The following is a 19,928-nucleotide window of genomic DNA, read 5'->3' on the forward strand; positions in this document are numbered from 1 at the left end:
CAACGGGACGAAAAAAAAATCTCCCCCTATTACTAAGTCGAAAGAGGTTTCGTCTGACTGTTCCGGAAGTCTCGCGAGCGCTTTTGGTGACGCTGCATACGGCGACATGGCGCTCCTCCGTAAGTCATTTAACTGAGATGAAATTCAATTTTCAGAAATATTATTTGTGTAACTGTTTCTTATGAATAGTAAAACGCTCTTTTGTCCTATAATTTGCATGAAACGTTTATTTTTTTTTTTGTCGCGGGTCTTTGAAGAAATTCAATTCTGTCAATTCTATCAATGGCATTTTGCATAATGCTAACATGCTAGTTGACTAGCTAGCTAGCTAGCTAGCTAACTAACTAAATATGTCTGCTTACTTATAAATATTTTTTCAGAGCTTTAAAAGCCTTAATGAACTCCAAGCTGTAATATTTCTTCAACATTTCTATATTTATACTTATTATTCTGTCAGCATGGTATATAATCAGGGTAGCTAAAGTAAATACAGCTGCTGCATTCCAAATGAACACACAGTGCACTAATTAGGGTTTAAAAGTCGCCATTTTATACCATATTTAGTGCACTTAGGTGAGAGATAGTGAGGTATTTGGGACAGAGCTCTGCATTAAACTCTTCCTGAGACAGTATGTGTTATTTCTTTCATCAGTAGTGAATACAATGCATGTCAAAAACAAATGCATGTGCAGTATTATTCTCAGGCTTTACTTTTAGGTTTTCTAAAGAATGTATTAATATTAATGTATATGTCTATTGAAAGGTTTGGTCAGCATTGTGGTCTCCATCCTGGCTCTTGGAGCCTTAGCACTCAACCCAACCCACCACCTGACCGCTTCGGATGTGGACAGACTTCGGAGTGTTCTGGAGCAGCCGTTCACAGACCTGAAGTCAGCGTACTTCTCGATCGTTGGCCTGAGCAAGTTGGGAGCGTCCGTGCCTGACTCGGATGTGAGCTTGAATAAATATCACAGCGATATCTTACTTCCATACAAACACGCTTGCTTGTTACATCTGTTAACAGTTTATACTTCTTTTATATCTGCAGGATGCTTGCAATTTCATTACGTCAAACCTGGATACTTCAAGCATTGAATCTCTGTTTTATGCTGCTGAGGCCAGTCGAGTGCTTTCCACTTGTGAGGTACGAATATAAAATAAAAAGTCATTTCTTGTATAATGAAGAAATGGATAACTTTTGCATGTGTTTTTAAATTTGATCTTTGACAGATCCTTGTTTCGAACGAAACTCGGGATTTGCTCCATGCCGTTGTAAGTGAGGACTCAACCATCTCGCAGATCCACCATGCCGTGGGTGCGCTCAGCTCTCTGGGACTCCCTTTGGCATCACAAGAGGTGCTCAGTGCGCTTAAAGCACGCATCGCAAAGGAGGACAATGTCGTGGCGTGAGTAAATGATTGTCTTGTTCTTGGGTATTGACGGTCGGAGGTGAAATGTAAAATATCAACTTTATTGTCTAGAAGAACGACCCAAAAAGCGAATTCAGTCTTCCTGGTGTCTATAGTTCAGCGGGTTTAGTTTTCTCAACCATCAGTGTGGTTTTTGTAGCAGGTGCTCGGTTTTAGTTTATCCAATCGTACACATTTTAGCTGAAGGTAGTTCATCATGCTAGAGACTTTGTCATAAAGTTAAGAGTTTTTTCAGATGATTTTTTTTTTTTTCCAAACATTCACTACCCCTCTCTGGTCTGATTAGTAAACTATGAACATTATGGCTTGTTTACAAAAAAAAAGTTTCAATTTATTCTTCCCATAATCAGGTTTGAAACAGGCATCTGTTCTGAATCTGTGACTCTAAACAAAAGTGGCAACCTGACGCACAACTAAAAGCAAAACATGACCACACTGAATTGTCTTGTAAATGAATGGTTTGTAAACTACATGGTTTAAATGATGACTGTTGTCACAACTCGGTCATGTTAGTCACCTTTGTGTAAGCAAGGAATTTTATAGAACTGGACGTAGAACCCCAGTTTATTTGCTGTAATAAACTCAAAAGTGTTAAGCCACAAATTGCCCTGCCTACAAGTCCAGCTAAATGTAAAATTAAACTCTTCTTAGATGATTAAAATAGTTACACACGGGTTCCAGTTCTCTACTTTTGCTGCCCTCTAGTGGACAAAGTGCGTGTTACATTACATTACATTTACATTACATTACATGAGCACTAAAGGGATTTTGTTTTGTTTTTGTTTTATCTGTAACCGCTTATCCCGTGCGGGGTCGCGGGGGGCAAGCTGGAGCCTATTCCAGTTGACCATGGGCGAGAGGCGGAGTACACCCTGGACAAGTCGCCGGTTCATCGCAGGGCTGACGCACACAGAGACACAACCATTCACACTCACGGTCAATTTAGAGCCACCAATTAACCTAACCTGCATATCTTTGGACTGTGGGAGGAAACCCACGCAGACATGGTGAGAACCTGTAAACTCCACACAGAAAGGCCCTCGTCGGCTGCTGGGTTCGAACCCAGAACCTTCTTGCTGTGAGGCGACAGCGCTAACTAACCACTACACCCCCGTGCCGCCCTTTGGCTTGTTTTATGTATTAATAATATAATGCTGATATGCCAATTTTTCATAATATAATATTTTCAGATTATCATCAGTGTGTTTTGTAGCTCCACATTGAGAAGCAGTGGACTGGACATTAGATTTTTATAATAAAGATTTAATTTAACAGGCGGCACGGTGGTGTAGTGGTTAGCGCTGTCGCCTCACAACAAGAAAGTCCGGGTTCGAGCCCCGTGGCCGGCGAGGGCCTTTCTGTGTGGAGTTTGCATGTTCTCCCCGTGTCCGCGTGGGTTTCCTCCGGGTGCTCCGGTTTCCCCCACAGTCCAAAGACATGCAGGTTAGGTTAACTGGTGACTCTAAATTGACCGTAGGTGTGAATGTGAGTGTGAATGGTTGTCTGTGTCTATGTGTCAGCCCTGTGATGACCTGGCGACTTGTCCAGGGTGTACCCCGCCTTTCACCCGTAGTCAGCTGGGATAGGCTCCAGCTTGCCTGTGACTCTGTAGAACAGGATAAAGCGGCTTGAGATGAGAGGATTTATTCTGGTGCCTCATTGATGTGTCTGGATATTATTTCAGTTTTGTTAGGGCGTAATAATCCGATATAAATTTCAGTTCAGTGCAACATACACGTGAATGCAGGGCCGTCATTTTTGACTCTGAATTCAAAACGCGTCCTGTAAATAAATTTCTATCTTGTGTTTGTTGTGCGTACGTAGCATCATGCAGGCTCTGCAGGCCGCCTCCCGTCTCTCTCAACAGACCGAACTCGGAGACATCCTGGAGGAAATCGAGGTGAGATGATTCGAGTCAGGCTTTAGGTGGCGCTGTAGCACAAATAGAAATTCAACCTGCAGTCTCTTATTTTTTTAAAAAATAAATCAATACATGAACACTGAAGGTTTTCTTTGATTATCTTACCAAAATGCGTGCTTTTATTTTTCTGACCGTGTTGTGCATCACATGCAGGATCTGGCTGCTCGGCTGGATGACCTGGGGGGCGTGTATTTACAGTTCGAGGAAGGTCTGGAAGCCACTGCACTGTTCGTGTCTGCAGCGTACGCTTTGTCTGATTACATGAACGTGGAGCCTCCGCTGAAAGAGGTCAGACTCCTCACTGCGTTGCGTGTCTGTAATAATAAGTTGTTAAATTTATATAGCGCCTTTCAAAAAACCCAAGGATGCTTTACAATTATAAAGAAGGAAAGAAAAAATAATTAAAAATAAAAAATAAGTCCACCAAGTAGGGGTCAGGATGTAATTCCCGTGGTGTAGCAGCCACAGTCCCACCAAAAGGCGCACGAAAACGAGTCCCACATCTCCAGCACCGCCGCCGTGACGCTGTCAGCAACATCGCTCGAACACCACGCCGTGGATCCACAAAGCGAGCAGAGAAGCTCCGCCATGCAAAGCGCCGGTGTGTCCCAAACCGCCTGCACAGCCGCCGCGACACCACCGAGCAACATCGCTCGGAACTTCACGCCAAGCGTTAAAGCGCAGAGCGCTGGACAACCACGATGTAAAATGAGCAACGAGCTCACTGCAGTCCACAGCTGGGAGCGCAGGCATCGCCCACGGCGAACCAAGGCCTGGAGGGAACCGACACCCAAAACTGGGTCCGGAGCTACACCACAACCGGCGGACAAAACACTCAAACATCAAACTACACAAACACACAGGAAAAAAATAGAAAAATAAATTTAAAAAAAAAGCTCTGGTGAGAAGCGGCAGGCAGAACGCGCACGACGTACTCTCAACCGGAAACGAGAAAAAAAAAACTGTAGGAGTTAAATGAGGACTAAAGCGCTTGGGAGTGTGCCGTTAGGGAAATTAATCAATAAAGCGGAGACGCTGTTACTTTCTTGAAGTTGACTATTTTTCTATAAGCGCACATCCTGAGGACTTTATTCCTCATACTGCACCAGCGGTGATGATCTTGATCACACATCGTTAATTTTATAGAACGTCTGTGAGAAGTTAGTTCCTGCCATCTCTTGTGTTCTAGCAGCTGTAAGCATTTCCTTGTTGTTACTCCAGAAATGATAACGTATTGGATCAGTATCAAGCGTCGGTATAAACCTGACTTGTAGCTGGACTACTAGAAAATTTCTGACCAATCAGATTTGAGAATTCAGCAGCGCTGTGATATTGTAGTCTGTTATCACCTGGATGTGGAGCTAAATGTTGCTTTGTGGTGCTTTCTCAGGATCAGGTGATCCAGTTGGTGAACTCGATCTTCACTAAGAAGTCGTGGGACTCTCTGTCTGAGGCGTTCAGCGTAGCCAGCGCCGCCGCCGCTCTCGCCAACAACCGTTTCCACAAACCGGTCATCGTTAACGCTCTGGGCTCTGCGGCTGTCTCACACAGCCAGCCTCTGCTGCAGGTATGTGCGTACACACACACACACGCTGGACGAAGACATCCTGAGCTTTTCTGTATATTTTGAGGATTTTTTTTTTTCTTTTTGGTTAGGCATCAGAAAAGGGTAGTCCTCTTCGCAGCTTCGAGGTGCTGTGCATCTGTGAAAAACGTAGAATCAGCCGGAACCAGTCGTGTTGCATTTAAATGAACGATATTGAATGAAAATCTTCTCTGGGAGGTTCAGTCGGGAATAGGTTGAGTTCTGGCTCTAGGTGTTGGATGAGGGAATTTTTTTTGGGGGGAGCAAAAAACCTCCTCGCTGTTGATCATCATCCACCTGAACCATCTGTGAACAAAAAACTGATCAAAAGTATACGGACAGCTGACCATCAAACCCATATGCAACAAGGACCAAGTTCAAAGCTCAGAATTGTCCAGAACGTCTTTGTACGTTGTAGCGTTATAATTTCCCTTCACCGGAACTACAAGGCCCAAACCTTGTTCCATTATGGCAGTGTGTAAAGCGAGCTCCATGAAGACATGGTTTGCCAAGTTTGGCGTGGAAGAACTTGGGCAACTTGCACAACCCTGACTGAGCATCTTAGGGACGAACTGGAACGCCGACCGAAACCCAGGCTCCACAGATACACTTCAAAAATCTCATGGACATGTTTTTCAGAAGAGTGAAGGTTTTATAAATGTAAAACTGGGACTGTAGCTGTAAGTCCAGTGAGTTTGTTCATCAAGAGCCTGTCCACATGCTAGAACAGTCAGTGTCCTGGCAGATGGAAAATTCATAGATGCAAACGACGCGCCTTTTGGCGGATGCCGCCTTTTTCACAGCTGTCTGGGGGACTTTTGTGAATCGCACAGATCCGATGAGTTTTTTTTTTTTTTGGGGGGGGGTGTTGGAGTGTCTGATTTATAATTTCATCAGAGTAAATTCTGTATTAAAATTACGAAATAAGCAAATGCCGTTACAGTCCATGAAACACAGGAAGTATGAGAAGAAAACAGTAAATCAGAAAGCTGCACACGTAAAGCCAATTGGTTGCGCGCCATTATCTGCTGCTGGCTGCACTTCGCTGCACGCGCAAGGATTTCCATCAGTCCAACGTAAGTTACGCAAGTTACGTAGTTGGCTTTACGTGCGCAGCTTTCTGATTTACTGTTTTCTTCTCATACTTCCTGTGTTTCATGGACTGTAACGGCATTTGCTTATTTCGTAATTTTAATACAGAATTTACTTTGATGAAATTATAATCAGATACTCCAATGCCCCCCCCCCCAAAAAAAAACAACTCATCGGATCTGCGCGATTCACACAAGTCCCCCAGACAGCCGTGAAAAAGGCAGCATCCGCCAAAAGGCGCGTCGTTTGCATCCATGAAAATTAAACCGTGAAGAAAATCAGCGAGTGAATGCAGTTATTTTGTCCATCCCTAGCTGATGGAGTGCGTCATGATTCACGTTCACTTAAAATGCACTTTTGTTTTGTAAAATGTTAAATATAATGCACTGTCTGTACTGTGTTGGTGAGGATTACTGTACACTGTTTGCCTAATCAAGATTTTAATTTTTGTTGGGTTTTTTTGTGAATGTGTGTGTTTTTTTTTTTTTTTTACAGCTCCAGGTGACTGATGTCCTGTGCCAGCCTCTGAGCTCGGCTAACGTGCTGGTGGAATCGGCCACCTCTGTGTCCTCCAACGCTGTAGTCCTGAGTCAGACCCCCTTCACCCTACACGAGTACGTTCCTGACATGCGCGTTCTGTCTGACATGTTAGTTGTAGAGTTTGTTCCAGGAAATTACTGATTTATTCGACATTGAGTATATGTTTCTGGTTTCCATGGCAACATTCAAAGTGTTTGTAGTTTTGCTTCTGAAAATTTCTGATTTTTTTTTTTCAAGTGATATTTTTGAGCTGAACTTCATGGCCGGCCAGCCTGCTAGCGGTTACTACCAGTTCTCCGTGGCAGTCACCAGAGACAGCCGTCTGGTGGGCAACCAAATTGACGTAAGTGGATTTCAGTAAACTCAATTCAGGGTTTCTGCGGAGTCTTAAAAAATCTAAAATTTGATAATCCTAATTTAAGGCCTTAAAAAGTCTAAAATACGAGCATATTTTGCATTGTAGGTCTTAAATGTAATTTTGTGAAGTCTTAAATCCTTGCGTCCATTTACTAGCCTGGCAAGCCAGACTAAATGTGAATATTTAGTCTGGCCTCGCTCGTAGACATTTCCGAAGGGTGTGGGAGGAACAACCCGCTGTCTTTCAAACGGTCTCTGTGCGTATAGGCCAACGCTCTGACCAATCAGCGCAACTGTGACGTAGTCAGAGCGACAGAAAGCAGTGGGGGAGGCCTTGAAATAAATAATTTTTCAAAATGCGTATTAATTAATTAACAGGTTCTAGATATTAAGAAGTTTGGAGATAATGACCACAAGTTTGGAGTCTGTACCACATACTTAACATTTTTTTTTCAAGTGTTTTTCAAGTGTTTGCTTAAACTGTTTTTGAGAGTTTTTATTTAGTGGTGTTTGGTGAAATAATTTCCCTTAAATTTAAAATAACGGGAAAATAAGAAACAATCAAAAAGTAATGTTTCAAAGCTGTTTATTAATTCTTCGTACTGCACAAACTAGCCCCATCCTTTTGGCTACGAGCGGAGCCAGCTGGTAGATCAGACTTTTGCCATAGCCGGTCGGCAAAACAGCGAAAACGTCCTTCTTGAAAAGGAATGAGTGGAGAGCCTCTTCCTGCTCATGTTTCAACGAAAACTCCAAGTCTAATTCTTCTAAAACTGATTCCAAAGCGGAGTCAAACGAGCGCTGTTCACTAGCCGTAGCCATCTTTCCTGTTGTGCTTTCTCCGGCGTCGCGCAGCTTTGTCGTCACTCCTGCAAAAGCCCGCCCAAAGAATCCAAACAAAAACCTTGCGTTGTGATTGGTGGGCACGATTTGATGCCTGGGGTGTTTTGTTTATATGGTGCGAGGCTAGACCCATTCGTAGGCAAAAATATTTTTGGCCGCTAGGCGGGTGGGTCTAGTTTACTAGGCTATCCATTTACCCAATTTGTTTTTTTTTTGTTAAATGCGTTGGTGATATTCATAATTAGTCATAGGCTAGGCCTACTTCGTATCAGTAGGCTACGCTGCAAACTACAAATGAGACACAGTGGAATCCGGCGTCTAGCCCGATTGGCATGGTGATGCACAGGGCATGGTACGCGCGCATTTAGACAGTAGAGCCTAAAAGAAGCGAGGGAGATTGTCACGGTTTGTTGCAAAATGGGCAAATGCAAGTTTAACGACTGCTGGCTTGAACGCAATGATTTCGTAGACTGGTTAAAACGTGTACCAAATAGGGATGTTAACCGATGACCGGTTGACCGAATCAACGTCAACCGGTTAATTTTTTTTTGGTTGTCGGTGAAAAAAAAAAAAAAAATCAATCATTTTGAAGCTGCCGATTTTGGAGCGGAGAACCTGGAATTCTGTGTTGTAAACGCTTGGGGCGTGCCATGCGGTGTAAGGACGACAGCTGACAAATCAGAAACACCCATTCAGTCATGTCCCGCCCTCCCGCTGCCACTCGGCGAAAGAAAAAAGTGTAGACACAGGCTTTTTAGCTTACAAATTACTATTCTGTTTTTTTTAATTATTATTAGAAGGCACATGGAGTTTAGTCCTGCCTTGGCCAGTGCATTCTGAAAGTATGTTTCGGTCTGTAGCCAGCAATGCATGTTATTGCAGATCATATCTCTCCACACAAACTAAAGGCGCAGATGCCGACTTTTTCACGGACTGTAACAGCATTTGCTTATGGAGTAATTTTAATACAGAATTTACTCTGATGAAATTATTCAGACACTCCAACGCCCCCCCCTCCTCAAAAAAAAAATCGGATCTGCACGAGCTGTGAAAAAGGCGTGCCGTTTGCATCCCTGTTTAAACTCATAGGTTAACCGACTTTAACCGGCTAATGAGGCTCGGTGGTCGGTCAAGATTTTTTTTAGTTTTCACCATCCCTAGTACCAAACAATCCATTTGAGGTGTACTGCACATTGTGCAAAAGAACACACAAACTCGGCACCCTGGGTGTAAAGGCACTGGAATCACACGCGAAAGCAGAGAAGCACCAGGCTGCCCATAAAAGTCTGCAACAATCACATGGCATCACTCAATTTTGTTCACCGTTGTCAGGTCCAAGCACATCTCGAGACGGTGTATCAGCCAACTCCGTGCGAACTGTAACGCTACAACACACAAACCGTACGGAATCGAATGCCTCATCCTCAAGTGATTTGCGGGATGTCTTTGGCTCCACTGCAACTTAGTTCCTCATTAATGCAAGCGCGCACCCTGGGGATGTAATGAGTTCGTTGGTGAATGATAATAAATTTTGTTATTTTGAAAGTAATACAGGCTCTCCCAATTTTCTTGATTTTTTTTGTGCGGCATAAGTCTTAAATTTAACCTGTTACGGTCTTAAAAAGTCTTAAATTGAACTTGTTCAAGCGTGCAGAAACCCTGTCAATTGCAGTGTAACCATGCAAGACGAGCTCTTCTGGGTGTGTGTGTGTGTGTGAGGGGGGTGTTTATTTTAAGAGGTTGGCAATTTTCTCCCCGAAGCTTTGACTCTTAATTGTCTAAATGACTGGTGACTCATTCTTCAATGATGCTTTTAAAAAGCAACAGTTTTGCCTGTTCTGTCACCGTAAGGACAAAGCAGGTGGTCAGAGGTCAGTCTCGTCTTTTATAGGCTTCTGAACCCTGAACAATATGCCGTCACGTCATTCAGTTCACCACACAAAGCCCTTTCGCTTTAACCATGTCGGGTTTTTCTGGTTTCTCAAATTAAATGTTGTGTGGGTCGTCGTCCCCTTCCACTTAATTATTTCCCCCTCCGTTAGCTCAAGGTAAAAGTCTCCACCAGGGTGGCCATCAACAACATGGACTTATCTGTGGTCGACAAGGACCAGAGCATCGGCGCTAAAACCACTCGGTGAGATCCTCCTCCATCGCAAGCATTGAATACAATCATCACCTTTTCATTTATTTCGAGATATTAAGGGTTTTTTCCCTTCCTTTCTGTCCCTTAGAGTGGAATACCCAAACAAAGCCAAGACCTCCTTCTTGGCCGACAGCCACCAGAACTTCGCTATGACTTTCCAACTGGTGGATGAAGCCACTGGAGTGGAGCTCACGCCTCACCAGGTATGGCTTCCAGTTTAACACTGGTGGTATTTAAAAAAAAAAAAAAATCTGCTGAGAGGATAAACTGGGGTCTCTGGAACATCCAGGGTTTTGTAAACAGGAGGGAAAAAACTAACATGGCCCACCATCATGTGAGCAATCACCATGAGGAGGTGCCTCTGCTTTAAAATCTCTCTCTCACACGGTGCAGGTGCTCGGTGTCACTCACTCGCTACTCTTCGTCTCCTCAGGGGGGTTTCTGTCCATTTTTCCTTCTTTCTTTTTATCACTGCCAGAACGTATGTGTTTGTGTCGGGGTATCGGAACATGCTGTTATCACTCAAGTGCACAAAATGGACAGTCGTCTTATTTTGCATCCATTAAAAATGGGAGCTGAACCGATCACCATCTGAATCGAAAATGATTAACGTTTGCGCAGGTGTTCTGAACTTGTGGAGATTGACACCCTGGAAGCCCTGCCTCCTTTCTTTCTTTCTTTCCCTCCCATTTCTTTCTTTCTTTCTTTCTTTCTTTCTCTCTCTCCCATTTCTTTCTTTCTTTCTTTCTTTCTTTCTTTCTTTCTTTCTTTCTTTCTTTCTTTCTTTCTTTCTTTCTTTCTCTCCCTCCCATTTCTTTTCTTTTTTCTTTCTCCCATTTCTCTTTCTCTCTCTCCCATTTCTTTCTTTCTTTCTTTTTCTCCCTCCCCTTTCTTTCTCTTTCTCTCTTCCTCCCTCCCATTTCTTTTCTTTGTTCTTTCTTTCTCCCTCCCTCCCCTTTCTTTTTTTTCTCCCTCCCCTTTCTTTCTCTCTTCCTCCCTCCCATTTCTTTTCTTTGTTCTTTCTTTCTTTCTTTCTTTCTTTCTTTCTTTCTTTCTTTCCTTTTTTTCTCTCTCTCCCTCTCTCCCATTTCTTTTCTTTTTTCTTTCTTTCTCCCATTTCTCTCTCTCTCCCTCCCATTTCTTTCTTTCTTTCTTTCTTTCTTTCTTTCTTTCTTTCTTTCTTTCTTTCTTTCTTTCTTTCTTTCTTTCTCTCCCTCCCATTTCTCTTTCTCTCTCTCCCATTTCTTTCTTTTTCTCCCTCCCCTTTCTTTTATTTGTTCTTTCTTTCTCCCTCCCCTTTCTTTCTTTCTTTCTTTCTTTTTCTCCCTCCCCTTTTTCTCTTTCTCTCTTCCTCCCTCCCATTTCTTTTCTTTGTTCTTTTTCTTTCTCCCTCCCCTTTCTTTCTTTCTTTCTTTCTTTCTTTCTTTCTTTCTTTCTTTCTTTCTTTCTTTCTTTCTTTCTTTCTTTCTTTTTCTCCCTCCCTCCCATTTCTTTTCCTCTTTCTCTCTCCCTCCCTCCCTCCCATTTCTTTCTTTCTTTCTTTCTTTCTTTCTTTCTTTCTTTCTTTCTTTTTCTCCCTCCCTCCCATTTCTTTTCCTCTTTCTCCCTCCCTCCCTCCCTCCCATTTCTTTCTTTCTTTCTTTCTTTCTTTCTTTTTCTTTCTCCCTCCTATTTCTTTTCCTCTTTCCCTCCCTCCCTCCCTTTCTTTCTTTCTTTCTTTCTTTCTTTCTTTCTTTCTTTCTCTCTTTCTCTCTTTCTCTCTTCCTCCCTCCCCTTTCTTTTTTGTTCTTTTTCTTTCTCCCTCCTCTTTCTTTCTTTCTTTCTTTCTTTCTTTCTTTCTTTCTTTCTCTCCCTCCCCCTCCCTCCCATTTCTTTTCCTCTTTCTCTCTCTCTCTCTCCCTCCCTCCCATTTCTTTCTTTCTTTTTCTCCCTCCCCCTCCCTCCCATTTCTTTTCCTCTTTCTCTCTCTCTCTCTCTCTCTCTCTCTCCCTCCCTCCCATTTCTTTCTTTCTTTCTCCCATTTCTCTTTGTTTCTCTCTCTCCCTCCCATTTCTTTCTTTGTGTATTTCCTTCAGGAATAAAAGAGGGGCTGTATGTTTATTGTATTTGGAGTAGTTTAATTTTGATGATTTAATAAATCAGGCGTCCACTTCACTGATCTTCACTCCTGGGGTCATTTTCTCAGCGACAGGAAACATTAGCACGTACGAATTTCCCAGTCAGTCAAATCGCTTAAACCCGATGTTCCATAAATAATCTGGAATCGGCTGTAATCCCCGCTGTCTGATTTCCTCCTGCTCTCAGACCTTCGTCAGGCTGCATAACCAGAAGACCGGGCAGGAGGTGGTGTTTGTGGCCGAGCCAGACAGCAAGAACCTGTACAAGTTTGAGCTGGACACAGCTGAGAGAAAGACCGAGTTCGACTCCATCTCAGGAACCTACACGCTGTACCTGATGGTGGGAGACGCCACGCTGGAGAACCCAGTTTTATGGAACGTGGTACGGGAACAGTGTAGACTAACAGAGTGGAGCTCAGTGGATTTGACAAGTTGTCTGTGATCTAACGCTTTCATTCCTTCAAAGGCGGACGTTGTTCTCAAGTTCCTCGATGAAGAGGCTCCCTCTACGGTTCAGGCAAAGAACCTGTATGTTCCCAAACCAGAGATTCAGGTTGGTTGTTATTACATCATAACGCTGTTACAAGAGCAAAGTCATTGAAAATGGATGGTCATGACATTGAGTGAAGGACTTTATTTTGGCTGCTGTTCAAGTGCTGTGGTGATGACTGAATACTGAATGTTATTTCTCTCTCTCTGTTTGTACGTCCAGCATATGTTTCGTGAGCCAGAGAAAAGACCTCCTACTGTCCTGTCCAACACCTTCACCGCACTTGTCCTCTCCCCCTTCCTGCTGCTGCTCATCCTGGTATTAACCTTTCTCTGTTAATCATGAAATATTCCTTGCGTGCATGTGTGATTACCACAGATGAGTTTCAGCGCGTCTTGAGAAACCCTGTTTACTTATTAATAATGAAAGGGTGATTTAGAATTCTTGCAGTAACTAATCTTTAGATTCTAACGAGTTTAATTGAGTGCTAGATATTAGATTCTGCCTACAGTCGTGCCCTAAGGCCAAGAGTGGGCCACTTGGGGGGGAAAACTGATGATTACTTTAACTGTAACAGTAAACGAGTTAGGATGAGATGATGTGAGGAAATCTCATTAAGATCAGTTTTATCCAACTTTCCAACGCAGAAAATGGAATCAACATAACTACAGATTCTTCCTTCTAGAAATATCTCTGAAAGCATAAGTTCTGCACATTTTAGAAAGCTTCATGTAAAATTGCTGAAGAATACACTACACTAACGTTTTACAAAACATTTCTGTTTCAAAACAATGGGGAAAAAAAATCAAAAATTGTCCGCAAATTTCAACATCCCGTTCCCTAGACTTCCATGTTAAGTGAGGTTTGGAGTAAACGTGTTTCAAAGTGTTTGTGATGTTCACACATGATAGATAGGTAGATGGATGGATGGAAAGTAGACCTGTAACAATTCACCCGATTCATGATTCAATTTGAATTCATGATATTTGGTTTACGACTTACAACCCCGATTACAAAAAAGTTGGGACAAAGTACAAATTGTAAATAAAAACGGAATGCAATGATGTGGAAGTTTCAAAATTCCATATTTTATTCAGAATAGAACATAGATGACATATCAAATGTTTAAACTGAGAAAATGTATCATTTAAAGAGAAAAATTAGGTGATTTTAAATTTCATGACAACAACACCTCAAAAAAGTTGGGACAAGGCCATGTTTCCCACTGTGAGACATCCCCTTTTCTCTTTACAACAGTCTGTAAACGTCTGGGGACTGAGGAGACAAGTTGCTCAAGTTTAGGGATAGGAATGTTAACCCATTCTTGTCTAATGTAGGATTCTAGTTGCTCAACTGTCTTAGGTCTTTTTTGTCGTATCTTCCGTTTTATGATGCGCCAAATGTTTTCTATGGGTGAAAGATCTGGACTGCAGGCTGGCCAGTTCAGTACCCGGACCCTTCTTCTACGCAGCCATGATGCTGTAATTGATGCAGTATGTGGTTTGGCATTGTCATGTTGGAAAATGCAAGGTCTTCCCTGAAAGAGACGTCGTCTGGATGGGAGCATATGTTGCTCTAGAACCTGGATATACCTTTCAGCATTGATGGTGTCTTTCCAGATGTGTAAGCTGCCCATGCCACACGCACTAATGCAACCCCATACCATCAGAGATGCAGGCTTCTGAACTGAGCGCTGATAACTTGGGTCGTCCTTCTCCTCTTTAGTCCGAATGACACGGCGTCCCTGATTTCCATAAAGAACTTCAAATTTTGATTCGTCTGACCACAGAACAGTTTTCCACTTTGCCACAGTCCATTTTAAATGAGCCTTGGCCCAGAGAAGACGTCTGCGCTTCTGGATCATGTTTAGATACGGCTTCTTCTTTGAACTATAGAGTTTTAGCTGGCAACAGCGGATGGCACGGTGAATTGTGTTCACAGATAATGTTCTCTGGAAATATTCCTGAGCCCATTTTGTGATTTCCAATACAGAAGCATGCCTGTATGTGATGCAGTGCCGTCTAAGGGCCCGAAGATCACGGGCACCCAGTATGGTTTTCCGGCCTTGACCCTTACACACAGAGATTCTTCCAGAGTCTCTGAATCTTTTGATGATATTATGCACTGTAGATGATGATATGTTCAAACTCTTTGCAATTTTACACTGTCGAACTCCTTTCTGATATTGCTCCACTATTTGTCGGCGCAGAATTAGGGGGATTGGTGATCCTCTTCCCATCTTTACTTCTGAGAGCCGCTGCCACTCCAAGATGCTCTTTTTATACCCAGTCATGTTAATGACCTATTGCCAATTGACCTAATGAGTTGCAATTTGGTCCTCCAGCTGTTCCTTTTTTGTACCTTTAACTTTTCCAGCCTCTTATTGCCCCTGTCCCAACTTTTTTGAGATGTGTTGCTGTCATGAAATTTCAAATGAGCCAATATTTGGCATGAAATTTCAAAATGTCTCACTTTCGACATTTGATATGTTGTCTGTGTTCTATTGTGAATACAATGTCAGTTTTTGAGATTTGCAAATTATTGCATTCCGTTTTTATTTACAATTTGTACTTTGTCCCAACTTTTTTGGAATCGGGGTTGTAGTTTTCCCATGACATTTTTTTTTTTGAAAAATTTTAAATGAAGAAAAATTTTATTTAAAAAATTGGAATGTTTATTTTCTTATTCTTTATCAACTCAAATATTCCTTTTGCTAAATAATAAAAAAAAACCTTTTGTTTCATTTTCTTAACTGTTTGTAAATATTAGAGTAAAATATAATCACTTAGTTAACAGGAATATTCACTAAAATGTTCCTTTTATAAAAATGAAAGTTAATAACAAATAGGCTTTTTCTTAAAACGTTTTTGTACTGCCTCCATTTGCTTCTCTTTATCTTTTAGCAGTCTGTAAAAAGAAAGCTCTGATTTCTTATTAAATCTATTTGTACACAATCACACAACCAGTCTTTCATGTTTTAGATCTGGTTTTTGTGACGTTAGAATTTTCTTCCACCTATGCCCCTTTTCCACCAAAGCAGTTCCAGGGCTGGTTCGGGGCCAGTGCTTAGTTTGGAATCGGGTTTTCTGTTTCCACTGACAAAGAACTGGCTCTGGGGCCAGAAAAACCGGTTCCAGGCTAGCACCAACTCTCTGCTGGGCCAGAGGAAAGAACCGCTTACGTCAGCGGGGGGGCGGAGTTGTTAAAACCAACAACAATAACAAGACCGTGAAAGATCGCCATTTTTAAGCGACGAGAAGCAGCAGCTGTACAAACGCGAAGTCATTTATTATTGTTGTTGTTGCTGCTGCTTCTTCTTCCGTGTTGTTTTTGCTTCGATATTCACGCTAAGGTTTATGCAAACGTAGCGATGTAACTGACGTATACAGCGACATAATGACGTGGCTTCCCTTAGCACCACGAGCTATGGAAAAGCAAACTGGTTCTCAGCTGGCTCGCAAGTTGAATGAGTTGTGAACCTGAGGGCCTGTTGCGAGCTTAGTCTGGCCAGGCAAGCTATCTACAGCTCTTCCAAGCTCCCGAAAAATCAGGAACCAATCAACTTTGAGCATCTCCAACGGCCCTGGGTAGAGGCGTGTTCAAGGCACTGATGTAGTAGAACTGCGACCGGAAGCCATATTGTTGACAGAATCTATGCCGGAAGCGCTTCATTCACGCTTCCGCATCTATTACGCATAGATGCTGTATTGAAAGCATTCAACGGGAAGTTCTCATTGAAAACGGAGCAAAGAGCAGCCCTGGAGGTATTTATTGAAAGGAAGGACGTTTTCGCCTTGCTCCCGACCGGCTTCGGTAAGAGTTTAATCTACCAGTTAGCCCCGTCACGTCGCATACGTCAGAGGAAAGTGTGATGTGATTGGTTTAAGCTTCGTCACAGCCTTTTCTGGCTTCGACCAGTAGCAAACTGAGGCATTTCAGGGAGGCGGGTCAACCACGGGCTCTGGGAAACGGTTGGGCTTAATATCTTGGCCAGACCAATAGCTCGGAGAGCTTTGCAGTCGCGTTAGCCAGACTAACTAGAGTTGGTCGTGTTCATGTACGTTTTGCGCCCTCTGCTGTCTAAACAGCGCAATTAGAGCGAGGAAAAACAAAGATTATGCAGCATGATTTGCGTATTTCATCGATTTGTCATGATTTATCATCACGCTATTATCGTTACATGCTGGATGGATGGATAGATAGAATACACTGTAATTATTCCTTTAACGTCAGTAGATTGGACAGATTTTGAGTTCCTTCTTTTTTCTTTTCGATGATTCGGTGTTTTATCAGCATCTCTTTCTGTGCAGTGGTTCAAGTTGGGTGCCAACATTTCCGGCTTCAGTCTGTCCCCAAGCTGTGTGCTGTTCCACATTGGCCATGCTGGTGAGTGAACGAAAATAGGCATTGGGTCTGATTTTGGTAAATAAAAGGAGTTTATGCAAAGTATAATTTGATCATTTTGCGCCCCAAGTCCGAGGGGGGAAAAATCTAACCTCATATACGTGAAGCTATTTTCTTGTCATTTTTACGCTCTAATACTCTCCCCAACCCGACATGAGGCAGCACGCCTATTCAGGCTGATCTCTTAAACGACATTTCTTCCAGATGTTCATACTGTCTGTCTTTGCTTTGCGGTACAGCCATGCTGGGCCTGATGTACGTGTACTGGACTCAGCTGAACATGTTCCAGACTCTTAAATACCTGGCCATCCTTGGAAGCCTTACGTTCCTGGCTGGGAACCGCATGCTGGCCCAGAAAGCAGTTAAAAGGTACAGAGTGGTGGTGATTTCTTCTTCTTCTTTCTATTTTCAGTTCAGTCAGTTAATGAGACACCCTTTCATACACCTTATTCTCATTACGAACGAATTACAGTAATGTTATTTTCCTGTGAGGAAAATATTAAAGAAAAAAACCCCTCGAAGTCCTTCCCATGCCATCGAGGCACATCGGGCGGCGCCGATCTCTGTAGCTGCACTGTTTGTCTACCAGGGAGCAGGAATTAGTGTCTTTCTTTAGTATCACAGCCAATTTTATAGTCAAGCACTCCAATGCAATATTTCAGTCGTTTGTAGATGAAGTTAGTGCTGCGCTTTTTAAAAAGGTTTTGAAGGCAAAATTAGGGAGCTGATTGAATGGATAAAATTAGTCAAGCAAGCATACAGGATTACAAGCAGTCTAAAAATTTAAAAAGGGGACGTTTCTACCCTGGAAAGGGTAAACCATGGAATGTGAATTTCTTTTCAGCGCAAAAAAAAAAAAATCAAGTCCCCTTTTTACTTTTGATTGATCCATGAAAAATTTTCCATCGTCATGTTGCACCGAATCCCAAAATGGCTATCGACTGTACGTGTGTGTGTGTGTGTGTGTGTGTGTGTGTGTGTGTATAGAAATGGTCAACACGTTAGGGCTGTGCCGATAGACGATGCCATCGTCCATCGACGATGGTGGTCATCCATCACGATGGAGAGCCACCATCGTGATACCACGCCCCCTCCTGTCATAATCATGCATATACGGTATCATCTGGGCCTATTTAACCTAAAAAGTTAGTTTTTTGTTAGTTTTGTTTAATATATAAATATATTATATAACACAATTATAAATACATAATTATATGAATCATTATAAAGTAATATCCTATTACCGCTTGTTCACGTAGGCTATGGTGCAGGGACGTGCTAGTGAACATAACATGTGGTTACACAGATACAGTATACTACTAATAATAAATTTTGACTTCATTTTTTAGCCTACACTATACTTTTAATGTAAAATTTGTCATGTTGTTCAAACAAATAGCCACTATTAACGACTTCAGTCGGGAAATATTGCACCTTATCAAACGGCAGTGAAGCGCAGACTTCGGCAGAAGTCAAATAACTTTAATCTGGTAAATAGGCTTACTTTCAGACACAAAATGGTCCACTCTAAGCCATAATGTCAAACCAAAGGGAAGAATGAAGGTGATTCTGATAAATGTAAAGACAGTAAAAAAAAAAAATATTAAATCATGATTTTAAAAGCTGGTGCAATAATTCAAACACTAATAAATTGGAAAAATTAGCGCGTTCAAGTGCGCACTAAAGGCCGAAACGCATCTTCAATTGAAATGGTGTAAATAAACAATGAGTAATAGCTTAAGTGTAGTTTCTTCTCATAGTTTGAATACTAGTCTTTCATTGTTAGAGCAGATTAATATCTTGCCGTGATCAGTGAGTGCTCGGGGAGGTTCGTTTCCACCTGCGCTTTGCGCAGCTCATTTCTCCGAAGCCAGCTGTGCGCAAACGCAGTGTTGACTGCTCGGCAAACTCCAAACGCTCGGTCTGTACTGGCCCTCTGTTGCGCAAGCGAGTTGGTTATGGCCAGGTTCAAATTGTGCCCAAAACAACTTAACCACGGCATTTCAATTGCCTGATGGCTGTGACAATATTCGCCCCGTTGTTATACAGGCGATCTTTTTCTCCTCTATTTTCCATTCGGCAAGTGTCTCGCGCAATGCGTCTTCTAAATTGTCCGCTGAATGTGTCTCTGGCATGAAACTCGTTTGCAGGCATTTGGACTGCATTGCCCACTCTCGGTCCACATAATGTACGGTAGCTGACATATAGGGCATCATGTTGCAGCTGGAGCACATATCCATTATCAAGGCCAAATATTCCACATCACCTAGCGCTTTTTTTTCTTTACGTGCCAAAGCCTCGGATGAGTATCTAATACTTTTAATAATAATAATAATAATATATTTAGTAATGTGGTATTAAAATCCCCCCCGCCCACGATATGATCGTCCATCACGATGTTTGCACTGTAAACATCGTCGATGCCAATTAAGGGGACATCGCACAGCCCTACAACACGTATATATTTATGAAAGAATATTACTAGTAAACTTATGGACGGTGGGATTTCTGCCGAATAAGGTGCTAAAACATTTGCAAACCCATCATAAACTTTGATTCTTTTCACTATCTGCCTTGCAGAACCGACCAAGGGTGCACAAACTTTTTTTTTTTTTTTTGCATACAGCTGTATACCTCCCCTTATCCTTGCTGTAACGTTTCCTCTCTTTCTCCCTGTCTGTTCTTTAGCTCGTGCTCGTTACTGCTTTAACTGTCCTGTCTGCTGCCTTTTCTTCTTTCTCTCCCCGTCCTCGTCCTCCAGGATCGCCGCTGAGCAGAGTAGTAGGTTGGCTAAATATAGGAGCCTGCGCTGAAAGCCCGGTTTATTTAAACAAAGCCCAGTCTCCCAGGCTGAAGTAAGGCTCTGTATCTCGAGGACAGCATGGTGTCCTTTTCACCACTAAAGTGCATGGCTGTGTGATTTTGCTCCGCTGCGTCATTTATTCATTCATGAATGTGCTTTAACATCAGCTTCAGTGACTTCATCATCAGTGTGATGGTGTCTTT

At 42.5% G+C, this 19,928-nt stretch overlaps 1 protein-coding gene across 1 annotated transcript in view; it reads left to right on the top strand.

Moving 5' to 3' along the window:
* Positions 1 to 51: 51 nt before the first annotated feature.
* Positions 52 to 19,928, top strand: part of rpn2 (ribophorin II) — a 24,590-nt gene continuing 4,713 nt past the window's right edge. Inside the window, exons 1-16 of the mRNA XM_060910497.1 lie at positions 52 to 119; positions 764 to 951; positions 1,049 to 1,144; positions 1,231 to 1,406; positions 3,255 to 3,330; positions 3,505 to 3,639; positions 4,742 to 4,918; positions 6,524 to 6,642; positions 6,806 to 6,911; positions 9,811 to 9,902; positions 10,000 to 10,114; positions 12,216 to 12,410; positions 12,495 to 12,581; positions 12,741 to 12,836; positions 16,829 to 16,904; positions 17,162 to 17,291. Of these exons, the coding sequence (XP_060766480.1) occupies positions 107 to 119; positions 764 to 951; positions 1,049 to 1,144; positions 1,231 to 1,406; positions 3,255 to 3,330; positions 3,505 to 3,639; positions 4,742 to 4,918; positions 6,524 to 6,642; positions 6,806 to 6,911; positions 9,811 to 9,902; positions 10,000 to 10,114; positions 12,216 to 12,410; positions 12,495 to 12,581; positions 12,741 to 12,836; positions 16,829 to 16,904; positions 17,162 to 17,291 (1,877 nt within the window). The 5' untranslated portion in view covers positions 52 to 106. The remainder of the gene's footprint in view (positions 120 to 763; positions 952 to 1,048; positions 1,145 to 1,230; positions 1,407 to 3,254; positions 3,331 to 3,504; positions 3,640 to 4,741; positions 4,919 to 6,523; positions 6,643 to 6,805; positions 6,912 to 9,810; positions 9,903 to 9,999; positions 10,115 to 12,215; positions 12,411 to 12,494; positions 12,582 to 12,740; positions 12,837 to 16,828; positions 16,905 to 17,161; positions 17,292 to 19,928) is intronic.

The sequence above is a fragment of the Neoarius graeffei genome, chromosome 26, assembly GCF_027579695.1.
Source record: "Neoarius graeffei isolate fNeoGra1 chromosome 26, fNeoGra1.pri, whole genome shotgun sequence".
NCBI lineage: Eukaryota > Metazoa > Chordata > Actinopteri > Siluriformes > Ariidae > Neoarius > Neoarius graeffei.